Source organism: Centroberyx affinis, unplaced genomic scaffold, assembly GCF_046629955.1.
Source record: "Centroberyx affinis isolate AG114_WGS23_722 - 3 ecotype Tasmania unplaced genomic scaffold, CSIRO-AGI_Caff_v1 ptg000171l_1, whole genome shotgun sequence".
Lineage (NCBI taxonomy): Eukaryota > Metazoa > Chordata > Actinopteri > Beryciformes > Berycidae > Centroberyx > Centroberyx affinis.
In genome coordinates this window covers 544,982-560,931 of record NW_027278868.1, presented here as the reverse complement: position 1 = coordinate 560,931, position 15,950 = coordinate 544,982, and the positions used below count along the sequence as shown (strand labels likewise).

Sequence of the window (15,950 nt, the reverse complement as noted above, 5' to 3'; positions counted from 1 at the left end):
TCTTTGAGCTGGAGCTGGGATGACATCAGCTAACAGAGAAAGGGGAAATGTTCACACAGGCCCCTACTCACTTCTGTGTGGCCTCACGCTGTCAACATGCTGTCTATTTGGTATGTTGTATGTTCATGTCCTGAGTGTTTGTCCCAGTTGTAGGTCAAGCTTTTGTAAGAGAGTGTACTATGTAGGCTGTCAGTATTGATTGTCCAAGTTATTTCTGACTGTAGGGCCTACAGTCAGAGTGGTGCGTGACTGTCAGCATTGTCGCTATTGGGTGACAACCTCCAAAAATCTCCAAAATGTCAATTTTTCAGGAACGAAGACAAACAGCCTTGTTTTTAGCCTGATCACAATGCATTTTTGGCATTATCCAACGGGTGTTGAAAGGGTTTCATGAGCGGAAGAGGTCAGAGAATTTTCTCAACCCGTAGAAGACCGTGTGATCCTTCAATTAAAGTAAAAACCAAATGAACAAAGTAGGAGTTAAAGAGGTTTTCACACGACAACAGCAATATGAAAAACTGAGAATAAGAATAAATTAAGAGCTGGTGATAAGGTCATGGTTTTACAATCCCTCTATGAGCTATAGTGGAGAACCGCAAAGGTAGACTGGGACTCTCTCGCTAGACTGTGCAAGGCTGAAGCGAGGGGTAAGCAGGCTCCGTCAGCCTCCCAGGACTGTTGTCTTGTTTACAAAGAACAACTGGATAGCGTGTTAGCCAGACCCCCGCTTTTAGTCAACAAATTCCTACCAGATTAGCCAACAGGCCTCTGTCTTTGCCCAGCGCATCTTACATTCCGCGGATAATGACAAACAGAGCGGAGGCCAAGGACACGGTTTCCCTGCTCCCGCCAGGCTGGACGGTCAGCTAAATGAAAACAGAATGAAGACTTTCTCACTCCATGAATGGATGAGCTCATCTCATATGCCAGAATGAGACCCAGATTAAGACCGCTGTACAGTGGGGAATGAACAGGCCGTGTTATCTAGGACAAAGTGGATGTTTATAGACAAGAGAAGGTCATCCGGACTGGCCTCAACCTTTGGCACGCAGAACCAACAATATGAATGGACATTGTTTTATGTATTGATGAAACAGACTTGTTGCAACCTTGCAAATTTGGATGTTCTCATCACATCAAAGGGCTCTGTGTCCGTGGGCGTCATCCAGGACAGATCCGAGTGCAGAGATGAAAACAGATAAGGCGTTCTTCCTTGACAGTCCTGTATTCACTTTAATTGTTGCTTCATGGTTTTCGCCTCAGCAGTCTGTGTCCAATCAGTGAGCCCAGTCTGTGTCTATGTTCTTGAAGCGGTGCCAGTTGTGGAATGCATCACCCACAGGGCTTTTCGTCGGAACAGAAATATTTGCATTGAGCGTCCTTTCATTAACCACTTTAACTGTCTTGATAGCAAATAGATTTGAATACCAACAGTGGCCATTGAGTAAATGGTATCAGTCTATCACTCTATGAGAACAGTGCCAGTACACACCATCCAAAAAGTCCAACCCACTGGTGACAGTAATTAATTTTTCCAATCTGAAATGACGATTTTCCAGCCTTGTAAATGGTTCCAGAGGGAGAGGATGATTTTTGGTGTCTAGTCTTACGTTTTACTGTTAACTTGTTTTTTCTTTTTTCTTTTTCTATAGGGAAAAGCTTCAACCTTGTGGCCAGTTTTCTGAAGCGGCATTACAACCTCAGATGTGTTGTCAAACAGCTCTATGGGGGTAGGTAACCTAGAAAGTTTCAGTAAATCAGTTCTCTCAGTTAAATGAATCAGAAATAGCCATCTCAGCCTCTCATACTCGTCCAAATTTCCCACAGAAAAGAGCAAGTCATCTCATGTGGTCTGCATGTTGATTTTTCTCCCCCTCACTTGTTTTTATGTCCTGTCCCTACCTGCTCTGGGTGTTGTGGAGCACAGGCAGCCATTAAGTGGTTCCCTCGAGAGGCTACTGAGAGTGGGAGAGAAAGACTGGAGGGCTGTCTGTGGAGGGCAGTGAGAATCTATCTCCATGGCCCATCTAGCGCCTGTGACCCACGGCCACCTTTTCATGGGACCAACATGGCCCTCTTCCTGTCAGTAAAGTTAATATCTGCACCCCAGGGAGCGGGATGTTAAGGCAGCACTGACCTGCTGCAGGCTGAGATGACGGCTTCTCTCAGCAGGCCCGTTACACATCAAATTAGACCTAGTCACCCAGGGGTCAAAGGTAGTGTAATTTGGTCCACTGCGTTAGCTGTGTATTGTGGTCAGGTCGTTTAAATTTGAAATAAACTATAAAATGTCTCTGACAACTGTTGTAGTTACAGCCTGAGAAAAAATATCTGTGTATCAGTTTATTATTCAGGCTTTGTCCAGAAGCTATAAAAGAATGTACAGGAATCAATGAGATAGTGTGGTTTGTTTATGTGCAAGAAAATCACAGTCCCTCTGAAGCCTCAGTTAGATACTGGCCAGCTAGGCGACTGTTGTCCAGTTGAAGTGGTTATATGAGGTCAGTTCTTTTGGAATATTAATGGACTGCTAGGCAGCATAATAATATAATAAATGTAATATAAAGTATTGTTGTTCTTGTAAATGGTCATTACCCCTGAAGCAGATAAAACATTCAGATTGCTCCCTGAGAGCCGTTGTTAATGTAAAATTTCCTAATATTTCATGCTGTTCACGTGGCTCATAAAGACCGGCAATCGTCTGTAAACTGCCATTTTCTATTTGGTTTGAGGGCTAGTAAATACTTGGAGCTTGTTGATGGCCTTACGAACCTCCACCACAATTCCCTCTGCCTGACTTTGACTCCTAGCCAGAATTGAGCCCACATTATTAACTAGTACGGTCTCTGTTGTTTCTCCGCCTGCCCCAGAGTTGCGTGTGTTTCCTGAACGCTATGTTGTGTGTGTGAGCTGTCCAGAGGATGCCTCAGCGCACCATGGAAACCTGAGCCTGGCCGCGGTGAGTGCTGTTTATACTCCCCTATTTCCTCTTCCAGTCGCCTGGCAAAAACTCCTGCATGGGTCTGTGTGTTATTATAGCGGTGCGTTGCCAAGTTGTGCTCTCACTGTATATATGCCGGTCCTGTTTACATAGGGTGGCCTCTGAACCTGCAGGGCCTGTTTCGGAGCCGGTCCCCAGACCTAATGATGGGAAAGAGAGAGGTGGGGGTGTTAGGGGTGTCCAAAGCTGCTGGGTCACCCCCTCTTAGAACCAAGGTCCAGAGACTTGAACGAAGCCCCGGGGAACCTCTTCTGTCATAGTGGCGTTTAAAAAAGCTGAATCAGTTTAATAAGCTGGCATAGGAAGAACCTAAAGGGGGGCATTGGGGGACAGGTCTGCCCAAGGTAAATCTGAAAATGTGTCAGAGTTTATCAATTGTATCTCCATCAATTTTAATGATTGAATGTGATATATTGCCTGAAGCTTAGATTCTTATCTGCTGATTGATCCCCCCCATAAAGTAAACACAACCAATACTATTTCTCTCTACTCTTCATTTCAAATTCTTCTACCTGACCTCATGTTATCTAAATTCATATTGCCTCTAACAGAATCATAGCCATTTCTTAATGATACAGTCCATATCCTTAGATTTCAGGAATGGTTTTTAACAGTCATGCTGTAACACTGTATAACATACCTTTTATGATAGCTTGTAGGGGGGTAAAGAGGGCATCATTTTTCTCAGAGGGAAATGTAATCATTTCCTCTCATCTCTTCTCAAAGACAATTTTGTAGAGTTGTGTCTTTAAAACTTAACATCCATTTTAGTCCTAGACAAACCCAAGCAAACTTAATGCCATAGAAACCAATGTTTGACAGGACAAAGATTTGATTCTGGTGTAATGTAACATATTTTTAAAATTGCAGTGTCTTTTGGCTTTACAGAATTCGATACTGAATATAGCTGACAGGTTGTCTAGAAACAATAGAGTTCAGGACCTTGTGTTTAAATGTCTTAATCATTGAATACAACTTTAAAAATGGCGGGATTTCTCCTTACATATGGTTCCAATCACAGTATTGATATCAGTCAATCATGTGTTGATATCAGTCATTAACAATTTTATACCAAGACTGCACTATGAAACACATTCCCTCCCTAGGTGCCTGTCTGCCACCTTCCATGAACTTAAAATTGATATGTAGCTTTACAGACTTACAAGGAATAGTTGACAGGTTTAACAGACAGATGTATCTAAAATTACATTAAATGTGCACAATTTTCTTTTGTGGAGCCCCCCCTCCCACTCCCACCCCCGACTTTGCTCCCTCCTAATGTGGGAGATACTGTTACACCCTTGCAGAGCGACACATCCTGCCAAGTCAGCCCAGCTGCACAGTTTAGTTCATTTTCGTCAACTCAAAGACGGGGCAGTTGTAAACGTCGGAATTATTGGGAAGTCACAGGATGATTATACCAAAACTAATTCTGGAAATTGCATGTCCTGAGAAAGTGTAGTTTTGTCCTAGAAAGAATGATGAGTAGAAGTTTGACAGATTCAATATCTGGTTTGGAAAAATGTGGCAGAGGACAGCAAAAAGTTGAAATCTCTCTACTTTTATCGCAGCTCACTCTGCCACTGCAGTCAGTGTAGACATTGTAGACATACAGTACATCATCACCTGATATAAAGATCCAGTATTTCTGTCCACCCTTCACCACCTCTGTCTAAGTGCAAACACTTTATTTTCATGAGCGTAACTTCTCCAGTACAGATCTTTCATGCTGCCCTGTTAGAGTTTATGGAATTACAACAACACCTCTTCATCTTTCTGTTACATGTACATTGTCTGGGTTGTTCAGGCAGGATTCAGTTGACACGATTGTCTGCCGTCAGATGTCATGTGCCTTGATTGATTGGACTCAGATGGAGTTGGGGGCAGCGGGTATTTCCCTTTAAGAGTCCATGCTGTGTATATCGTATTGCACTCATGCCCATGTCATAAGACCTAACACTCTGGTTCTTTTTTGTCCATTCGTATTACAGGCAAGCATCCTTCGGCCAGTGTTCATTTGAACCCAAACTCCCCAGAGTATTCTGGGAAATTGTGGTGGAGCCTCTCACCTTGGCACTGACATCAAGGACAGACATCTCTCCGATCACATCCCATGATCAGTGGCCCGCTGTTTTTCTATGGGGTTTTTGCTATTGTTTCCCTTTGAAATGTCTCTGCACTCTCCGCAGTTTGGCTCCCAATGAAAGCAACGATTGTAATATTTTTAGTGGAGCAGCACAGTCGTCAGTGAAAAGTTCAGATTGTGTAACCAATTTTCCAGTTCAAGGAGGCATTGCTGTCGATTGCGTTCCTCTCCTCAGGATGTGGTTCTCTGGGCTCATACAGTACAAGCGGAGGGAATTGGAGGGTGGGAGTCCTGCGGTGGAGCTCTCACTAGCCCAACCTCGAGCGTGGTTAGTAAGGGAAAGATACCAGACGGCAAGGCTGAAGTTTTTCACATGACAAAAACAATTATTTGTTTACCTCCTTCACTCAGTTCTAATTCGTCAGAAAGGGAGTTTTTGCAGATTTAATGGTGCCAGGAAAGTCCTGAATCTAAATGAAAAAAATGTGGGTTTTTTTGCACAATGAGTCACAACTGATGCAAATGCATAATGTTGCCATCTAAAAAGTAATGGTGTCGTTGGAATTGCACGTCAGAGGTAGTATGTTTACGAGGGGGTCTTTTAGCCCGCAACTCTTAAAAAAAATGCCACGTTTCCCAGCACTCTGGGATGTTATGGACTCTATTGTTTGGATTCAGTGTGTGTGATTTGTTGTACAAAAGTCCTCGACCGCAGTGGAAATATAGTCTCATCAAATTAGCACTTCTCATAAGGTCAGGGGGTTATGTTGTGAGGGAACTAAGGTGACATCATGTTTGGCCTTTTAATGTCCACTGAAAGCCAGCATCACACTCCCACACTCATGCTGTACAGTGTGTCTCTCGCACAGTGTGTTCACTGATTAGTCATATCCTGAGCTGTGGTTCGCCGAAAAAAAGCGCATGGAGAGCTTCAGTCATGTCCAATACTGTAGAAGAGACCAATATTGATTTTTAAAGGCCGATACCATTTTTGGAATGAAGCTGACGATAGCCAATATTTTCGTGCCGATATTCAGTATTTATTAAATTTTAGCATTTTTCATGACAAAAAAAAAAAAAATATTACAAGGATTCAGTGTTTCCCCCCAGATTTTTATTCTTGTCAGGGTGGAAATTTAGACCATCATAAGACACTAAAACTCAGTTGAAACCCAGACTAATGAATTTTTTAAGTGGGTTAGCAGCTCCGTAAGGCAGAACAAAGCAGGTTTCATTACAGGTTTTACATACAGCCCCCCTGAAGCTGGGAGTAAAATCAATCCTTAGAAATTGACTGGCTGTCTGATACCTGATCTTTATTAAAAGGACAATATCGGCCCAAAATATCAGCAAACCAATGCATCGGTCTAACTCTAGCAGGGACTGTTGCCCTGCAGAGGTAGGGCCTTGAAACTCAATGCCTGAGAAGTTTGCACGAGAGTGTGGGAATCGGCAACAAAAGGCATCTCTCAAGACCACATAGCCTTTTTTTTCCCTTGACATTTCAGTATTACGAGTTGCTTATAAAAAAAGATGCTCCCCTTATGAGTCAGCACCAACAGTGAGCCGGGCAGCATGGGAAGGAAGAGCCAGTGTTTTGTGATTGTGGCCGTTATTTTCTAGTCAGGCACAGAGTGGGCAGCTGAGGTGAGTGGCGTGCTGGGCTGCAGAAGGTTGGATCAAAGGCAAAGCAGATGTGTTTCCAGCCCCCCCTCTTTCTCTCTCTCTCTCTCTCTCTCTCTCTCTCTCGCTGTCTCTCTCACTGGAAGAGCCTGTGTGTTTACTCATGACCTCAGCATGCCTCTGTTCTTCACAGCTCTCAACAGCCAGCAGCAGCTCGTTCCCAATGGCCGGAGTAATGGCGTCCTGCGTCAACTGCGTGACTATAGTGTGTTACAGAACATGATCATGCCGCCTCATTGCACCCCGTCAGAAGCTGGTTTCACTGAGACACTGTATGTTATACCGTACCCAGCCTGACCTACCTACCTGAAAAGGAGGCCATCCAAACAGTTAATGGCTCGCCTTGATCCTTGCAGATGGGTGGGTCCAGAAACTTTCTCATTGTGAGGGATAACAACTGTCCTTTTTATAGAAGTATGTGCCCATGCATGTTTGTTGACTTTGTTGCATGGAAGATGTGGTGAGCTTAGACAAACAGGGCATTCTTGGGAGCAAGGCGAGTAGGGGGTGAGGTTTGTGAGTGTTTTGAGGGCAAGTGGAGACGGTGGAAGTTGTAGACTTGCTTGGTTTCACGCACATCTCCACGGGAGCTATTCTACCATGACACTGTTCAATAGTGTTGCTGTTGTTTGTTGGTGCCAGTGTGAGGATTTTGTGGACTTAAGTCTTACCACTAGAAAGACGTTCAAAGGTCCTGCAGTGGAAAGAATAATTGTGTTATTATATCTCTAATACTTTGAGTGACTCAAGCGTATCAAAGTAATATGAATCAAATGGTGTGACAGTGCTGTGACTGGCTTCGTAGACATCTCATCAGTTTTGTGTGGCTTAGGTAAGATACCAAGACAACAAGGAAATCCCAAAACAAACAACCTGGCTCCCAATGCGGTCCTATCAGATCACAAGCCATGATGAATTGATGGTTGATTGCAGCAACTGTAGCTTTCCTATGCAGACCTGTGCAGAAGATGGCCTATTGTCAATGTCGGGTGAAAACCTCGTAAATCCAATTTAGGTGATTTTCTTGTTTTAACTTTAATTGAAGGATTACATGATCCTCTGTGGGTTGAGAAACTTCTACGAATCCTTGGGCTTATGAAATCCTTTCAAAACCCATTGGATGAACTGAAAAGTGCATAGTCATCAAGCTACAAACAAGGCTGTTTTTCTTAGCTAAAAGCTGGCATGTTCGAGATGCAAGGTTTTCACCTGCCAAGAGCACTATGCTACTGTGCAGATGAATACATTATTAAGACTCATTATATAGGGAATAAATCTACTATATGTCTACATAGTCTAGGCTGCTATATAAATAACGTCTTCAAATACTAAGAGGAAAAGTCTCGTCATCCTCTGCAGAAGTTGAGTATTTCGGAGCTGCACTCAGTGGGACCGCCAGTCAGAGCCTATTAGGCCATATCAGTCCATTACTTTCAAGTGCAGCTGCATTAAAAGATAACCAACATAATCTTCCTATCTGTGTTCCTACCTTATCTTAGACGGCAGGAGAGTGTTCTCTCCCTGCGTTTTATACAATCTCAGTCGGTTATCTGTTTGAAGTCGTGTCCAGCAGTCATCCAGGGAGCAGAACAAGAGTCGGGGGGCAAGTTGGGAGAATTGGTACTGGTGTGTTTTTAAACCTATTGATTTATTTGCTCGCCTCTCCTCGCTCCTTTGCCGGGCTTAACTGTGTGTAATCTGACATCCAGATGCGCTGTCTGTCGCAGCTCCTGTGGTGGAACCGTGTTGTTTGGAGGCCAGGCTCCGGAGCCGGGGAGGGTAATGTTAGTCTGCTCTACATGTTGCATCACGAGAGCTGTTTTGCAGCTTTGTGTGGGGGCGAGCAGACTGGCTGGCGTTGGGGGGGTTTAAATCCTTGTTGCTGAGGGAGAGGTGGTGGTGGTGGTGGCGGCTGGAGGTTCTTATTTACCACCATCGCTGGCCCCTCCCTCCCTCCCTCCCTCCCTCCCTCTCTTGCTCTTTCCATGGCCGCTCTCCAGCCGTTGGGGGTTTGCATCATTCCGTACAAGATTAGGCCACCCTGGTTCCCACACGCTACTTACCGTTTTATCCACATAGCTCGTGATAATTATTCATGCGGCATCTCTCTCTCTCTCTCTCTCTCTCTCTCCCTCCCAATCTCCCCCCCTTTCCAGTTGCTGCCCCTTCCTCCCTTCATCCTCTTCCCTCTTCCATCCCTCCGTCCTTGTCTTTTGCTCTCGTCGGATCCCTCTACGCCTCGCTCTTTTGATGTTGTGCCGACAGGAACAGAAAGACACGAAGCTTTCCCAGCGAGCCTCCCATTGGCTTCTTGTTGGTTTTTCTTTCAAGTTCATTTTTCAAACGGCATTTATTCATATTAAACAGATGAGAATACATATCAAGGCATTACAATGCAAATGAACGCACCCACATCTTTCTCAGAATTGTTGTTGTCGTCCGGGGTGGGTGCGTGCGTGCGTGCGTGGGTGCGTGCGTGCATGTGTGTCACTGTCCCAAATCCGAGGCTAGCCATGGTTTGGGGTATGAGAGCGCGTAGAGACAGATCCCCAGCCCACACTCTTAACATGACTCCATCTCCACACAAAGGCCAGCCTGTGGAGGACTTCCTGTGTGTGGATTCTTGTGTTTGTGGGCATGCTGGAGAGACTGCTGAGGTCAGGGGATGTGACTCTGGGGGGGGTGCCTCCTCTTTTGTTGCGCTCCTCTCTATACTCTCTCTCTCTCTCTCTCTCTCTGTCTCTCTCATTCATTCTATAGTATCTCGTCCCTCGTTTCTTGTCCTCTCCGCCTACTTCCCTGTTGCTCAACTCCCCCGCTCCCCTCCATCTGGCCTCTTTATACCGTCCACCGCACCGCAGACCATAGTGCAGTGGCTAGGTCTCAACACCCAGTGCCAAGCCACAATGCCCCAACTTGCCCTTCGAACTCGGAACGATTACTCCTTTCTTGTGTATCGGGTCTTATATTGTCACTGGTATCTTGAAATCTCAATTTTTGTAGTCAGCAGGACGGGAAACAAACTTTTTCTTTTGCTTTCTGGTCACAGTGGCGGCTGGATTCCAACTCTTACAAAACAGTCACTTTGATTATTTTACCAGCCAGTTTTGGAATAGTAATAAACCCACAAATAACAATTGTTAGTGGCTGGTAGAGTAAACATTTAGCTTTTGGCTGGTAGTAATTTCCCACCCCAGTAGTCTATAGAGTATAGGGTAGCTGTTAACTCTTTTTCTTTTGGCTCCTTTCATTAGTTATTTCTAAATACACTAACAAGACATGAGACACAGATAGTGTGTATTTCGCTTTAACTCATCTATACACTCTATGCTCATTCTGATGAAATGAGTCTACCTAGCCTCCATCTCTAAGCCAGAGCTACTCTGACATTCTCCCACCAATGTTTTTGCTGCAATTAGTTTGGGATAAATTGACAGGCTCTGAACCTTTAAGTTCTGCTCAATTTCCCCCCAGCGTCCCTTGTCCTCTCATAAGTCCACGTTCTGTTCTGGCTCAGCCAAGGAAAGGACCCGCGATTAACCTTCATTAGTGGCCTGTTGAAGGCGCACGTTGGTGAGATCCAATCTCTTGCTCTCCCCTCGTTCTGCCTCAGAGGATGCCTTGCCCATCACCGATATTGCAAAGACTTCAAAGTGCGTGTGTATATTGAACTTTTAACCCTTATTCAACCAGGCAAGTTAACTTGGGACACGTTATTTATGACAACGGCCCGGGAGAATAGTGGCAGGGGCAGGGAAGGTTACACACACACACACACACACACACACACGCACACACACACTCACACCTTGGAGGTCTCATGTCAGTCAGCTACAGTTGCTGAAATCAACCATCAATTCATCATGGCTTGTGATCTGATAGGGCTGCATTGGGAGCCAGGTTGTTTGTTTTTGGATTTCCTTGTTGTCTTGGTATCATACCTAACCCACACAAAACTGAGGAGATGTCTTCATACGAAGCCAGTTAGTCACAGCACTGTCACACCATTTGATTCACACTACTTTGATACGCTTGAGTCATTGAAAGTATTAGAGATTTGGGCTGCAACTAACGATTATTTTCGTTGTCGATTATTTTCTTGATTAATCGATTAGTTGTTTGGTCTATAAAATGTCAGAAAATGGTGAAAAATGTCGATCAGTGTTTCCCAAAGCCCAAGATGACGTCCTCAAATGTCTTGTTTGTCCACAACCCAAAGATATTCAGTTTACTGTCATAGAGGAGTAAAGAAACCAGAAAATATTCACATTTAAGGAGCTGGAATCAGAGAATTTTGACTTATTTTTCTTAAAAAAATTACTCAAACCGATTAATCGATTATCAAAATAGTTGCCGATTAATTTAATAGTTGACAACTAATCGATTAATCAATTAATCGTTGCAGCTCTATTAGAGATATAATAACACAATTATCCTTTCCACTGATGGACCTTTGAATGTCTTTCTAGTGGTAAGACTTAAGTCCACAAAGTCATGCTGTTGGCCACAAAGCAGCAATAGTCTGGGATTCAGTGCCTTGCTCAAAGGCAGTGTCAGTGTTAGTTGTTAAGGGCGGGGAGAGGGCTCCTATTCCTTTTCTTGTCTATGGATTTGAAGCAGTGAGCCAACCAGTCAAAAAGTTGCGTCACTACCCATGAGACTACTGCCACTAAATTGTTCATTTATTATCCTCTGTCCCCCTAGACATGTATTTTTCTTTTTCTTTTTTTTGCCTATTTTTGCATTTTTCCATTGCCGTGCTTCAGTTGCATTTTTCCCTTGCCTTGCTCCATCGCCCTATTAATGAGCCTTCTTAAATGGCTGTTTTAACTTGTCAACATGGTTTCGCAGTTTAGTAATTCTGCCTTAGGCTGCAAGTATCACTCCAAGCCTCAGAGTGGAGACTATGAAACGCACGTCACACTATGACGGCCTGGTGATTATTTTCACAAGCCTTTGAAGTGGTTCCTTTGGACAGTGTTAGTCAAGTGGGGGACTAATTCTCTGTGCCAGCTGGGGTGTTAGTAAGTGTCTCTGAAGGCATGATAGCAAACATTCTTAATGTACTATATCATAGTTCAATATAACTGTCTGCCTAAGCTCAGACAATGTCTAAGACAGCTAATCAGTGAGAGTATGAAAGAGGAGACAGCACTGTCTGGAATTCAGCAGAATCAAAAGGGGATAAATTTATATAAACTCAATGCACAACCCACTTCTTTTTGTATTGCATTTTTAATTATATGAATTATTTTATCATTGTTCCAGCAGGTTAAGTCTAGTGGATGTAATCTGCCTTTCTGTAATGTCTGAAAATGCCAGATGATGACAGCAGTCCGCTGTGGAGCCAAACCTTTCCAGAGCATGCCAGGAATAATATTTTTTGTTTACACTGATTCTGTTTGTCCTCTCTAGACTGAGCTGAGTGAACAAAGCAGATCCGAATATTTTTCCAGAGTGGGAGAAACCCAAGAGCCTTTAAACGGCCCCACAAAAACAAAGAAGACCGTGCTTCAAAAGATGTAAGCATGATCTAATGCAGAACTTTCCGACCCCACCAGTCAGAGAGGACGCTCATGTATCTGTTCATATCCTCTTATGCTTTCAACGTTTTCAGGGCCCGACAAGCCAGTGTGCAGCGAGAGCTCTGTGGTTCCAGTGTGGGGGTGCAGCAACCTGACCAGAGAGCCAGTGCTAAAGACCAGAGAGAGGAGCTCAGACCTGGAGAGTCAGAAACAAGCCCTAGAGAGACTGTGTGCAGCCCTGGAGAGAAGGTGCCCCTCCCAGAGGCAGAGCAGCAGCTAAACTTGCTGCCTTGCCCCGCCGCCCTAGTTGAAATGGCCCAGGTTGAGAGCACAGGAGAGCAAAAGCAGGGCCTGACCCGGGAGCGGCTGACTGAGAACAGACTCCCAGACAGCATCAACCCCAATGGAGACTCAGCAGTTTCCTCCCAGCATAAAATCAATCAGGAGACCGGCAAGAGCAAGAGGTGCAAGCCGAGCGACGTGAGGGAAGACCCGCGCCCGCAGAGGGCCAAGAGGACGTGCCTTGGAGCGCCTCCAGCCTCCTCAGCCCGTGAGCTCACCATGCGAACGCACCCCGTCGAACGCTCCTCGCAAACATCCAAGTATGACCTCCTTCCTCCGCCGCCCCTTCCTCCAGTCGAAGCCAAAGCCGAGGCAGAGTCCAAGGCTTTCCCAGTCTCAGAGTGCAACAAAACCACACTGGAAGTAGAGCTGCTTACTCCAGGGAAACGGGCCCAGAGGCTCCCCCTCACAAGCAATAACACGGCACAGACAAACCAAAACAGGCTGGCCGCAAGTCTGAGGGGCCTATCTGTCAAGCCTGCATCCTCGGGCTCCTCTATTAGTTCCAGATCCACACTCGCAGAGGAGGGGAGCGAATATGTGCCCAGAACCTCCAGATTACGACGGCTGAAGAGGTCCTGAGGGGGAGAGACAAGCTACAGTAAAGATGCCTGACGCCACGGAGATAGAGATGATATTGTGTCAGGCTAGATGTTTACCCCGTGCAGTCTCCTCCGCAGACTCGCATTTTTAGCTGCGCACACACTCGTACACACTTCACATTTGAATACAATCTCTATTCTTCTCACAGACGCAGACGCAGACACGCACACACACAGATCAAATGCTTAACATATTGTGGCAATTGATACATGAGTGTTTGAGTTATGCTTTGTCAAATAGTTGAAACAGACTTTGCCTCCACCCATAAGTAGTGGTGGTCAAGAGAGGCTCGCAAATGAAAGTCAAAAACCTTTAATTGGAGTTTAGATTTGGTTTTGTGTTAAAGATTGGGGATTTCAGACAGGCAGGAGCCATGCAGTACGTCATGGCTCTCAGTCTGAAGCACTGGCTCCTATGTGTCTGAAAACTGTCCAGTTTCCCTGCTGAAGCTCTACTATGTGATTGATTTCCCTTTCCAGATTTATTTCATCACCCTCTTTGTTTTTAAAGTTGTATTTAAACCTCTTTTTATATTGTGGTTAGCATGCATTCACATTCTATTTGCTCAGTACTTAGTTACTGAGCACCTGAGGTTTATTTTTAAAGGGAGTGTATTTTACAACTCCTATTTTGAATTTAACTGTCCAAATATGTGTTGGTACTGCAACAGTGTTGAAATATTTGTGGTTTTATGTGGCAATAGCCGGAGTTCTTGAGTATCAAAGGTTAAGGTGTAGGCTGCTGCTGTCTTCTCCTCTGCAGAGGCACTCTCTACCAATTCAGGATCCACAGAGGGAGCCCAGGGGAGGGGCCCAGGGGCCACCCCGGGGGGCAGAGATACTCCTATCGCCCCATAGGCCCAGAGAGAGCGTGGGGCAACTGTCACACGTACCCCAGTACTGGCATGGTGCCCCCATTTAAGGCCCAAGATGTTCCACTAGATGACTCATAAAAGTTGCCTGAACACGTTACTCTTGATTAATCACTTTTATTTTCATGGAAACACATTTTATGGTTTCAATAAAGATGTTTTTCCCCAGGAAAATGAGTCCCTGCGTCTTTGTGGAAATATGCAAATAGGTCTGAAGATTCATGAGGAGCAACCAGCATGAAATACCTTGTTGATCCTTGTTGTCTTGCTCTCACACACAACAGACCGGCTGATGCTGGTGTAGTCAACCAACATGACTTAACAGATGATCATGGCAGTTTGACAGTGTCCTGTCCAACATAACTGATGAACCACTGCTCCTCTGTTCTTCTTCCCCTTCAATTACTTAGTGCTGGGTGTAATCTGAGCCGGGACCATCCCAGTTGCTAAGCAGAGGCCTCTTGATCCAATTCTGTCCTTATCAAGGCACAGACAAGATGGTGGATTAGTGAAAGTGACCCTGGTGTTTCAGATCGTTCTGGAGAGGTGTTGCTAATCTGCTGCCTTAGCTTTAATCCTTTTAAACAGATTCTGCAGAAGACTGGGTCTTAAGCTCAGTTCAACTCTACACCACAACGTAGGCCTGGTAGATTGAAAGGGTTTTGTTAAGTCCGTTAGTTAAACCCGTCCCAACAAGGGCAACATTGTCTGAGGATCATGAGGAGCTTGGGTATTTTTGTCACAATGTCTGTCTTCAGGATTGACTTGATTAATGCGAGGCGCGTTCGCTACAACATAATTAGTTGTAAACACATTTGGACAGAGACCTTGCTCTCGTCTATGATGTGTCTTCAGTTCCCACGCTAAGCTCTCTGAGAAGCCCTTCATATGCTCTGACATGTTTGGCTCGATGCATCAGAGACAGACTCTTTTCACTCGCTTTCCAGAACAAAGACAACTTTAATTCTCTTTTCATACAAAATATTTAATAAATATGACTTTCAAAAATATATTGCCAGATCAACACAAATAATTCTCAAGTTCATAACACAAGTCAAAAAAAAAAAAAAGGACACAAAATGTTGCCATGATCTCAAAGGGTTAACAAATGAGATAAAACATGTTTGTCTTTTAAGAGCCTCATTTAAAAAGAAACAAATGTGCACAGAGAGAAAGCAGACTCCTGCAGAGCAAGGCAGTGTGTTTTATCTGATTCTACAGTGTTCCCATTGCCCCCCTACTGTTCAAGTACTCATGGTCTAGCTTATGATATTATGCTGACTAAAGCAGATGGGAATTCTGGCGTGTCGTATTGATGTGATTTGCCTTACAAGCTGCTGGATTTTGACAGCCTTTGTATGTCAATGGGTTCAATTTTGGAAGCTGCTAAAGGATTTTGTTCCCTTAAGTGTTTATCCATTAGTGGCAAGCAATATGTCTGCCACTATGTGCATCCCTCAACGCAGCCAGCCTCTTCTGTTGTCCTAACCTCACTTGCCTTCAATCAAGGTCCTGGCAAAAATGAATCCAATACAATGAAATGTCAAATGTGTGAAATAAAAAAAGAAAGAAAATTCTTTCAGGCCAAAAGTGCCCATCCTTTGTCTTCTTTGAAATTTGGCATTTATAGAATGAGTAAAAAAAAAAAAAATTAAGTCATTGAAAGAAACGGTAAGCTCCGCAGCTATCAAAACCTTCAAACTCTAGACAGAACATATAAATAAAAAGGAATGATATCTTAAGGCTCTTGATTATTAAGTTAATAAATCAAATATACACAATGATTAATAAAAAAATGTACATATCTACATGTTCTAAATCGACACATAAATTCTTCAT

The 15,950-nt window shown here is 44.3% G+C and overlaps 1 protein-coding gene across 1 annotated transcript in view; it reads left to right on the top strand.

The window, feature by feature from the left end:
• slx4ip (SLX4 interacting protein) overlaps positions 1-14,275 on the top strand; it is a 32,184-nt gene extending 17,909 nt beyond the window's left edge. Inside the window, exons 5-8 of the mRNA XM_071534481.1 lie at positions 1,653-1,730; positions 2,871-2,959; positions 12,186-12,292; positions 12,388-14,275. Of these exons, the coding sequence (XP_071390582.1) occupies positions 1,653-1,730; positions 2,871-2,959; positions 12,186-12,292; positions 12,388-13,219 (1,106 nt within the window). The 3' untranslated portion in view covers positions 13,220-14,275. The remainder of the gene's footprint in view (positions 1-1,652; positions 1,731-2,870; positions 2,960-12,185; positions 12,293-12,387) is intronic.
• The last annotated feature ends 1,675 nt before the right edge of the window (positions 14,276-15,950 follow it).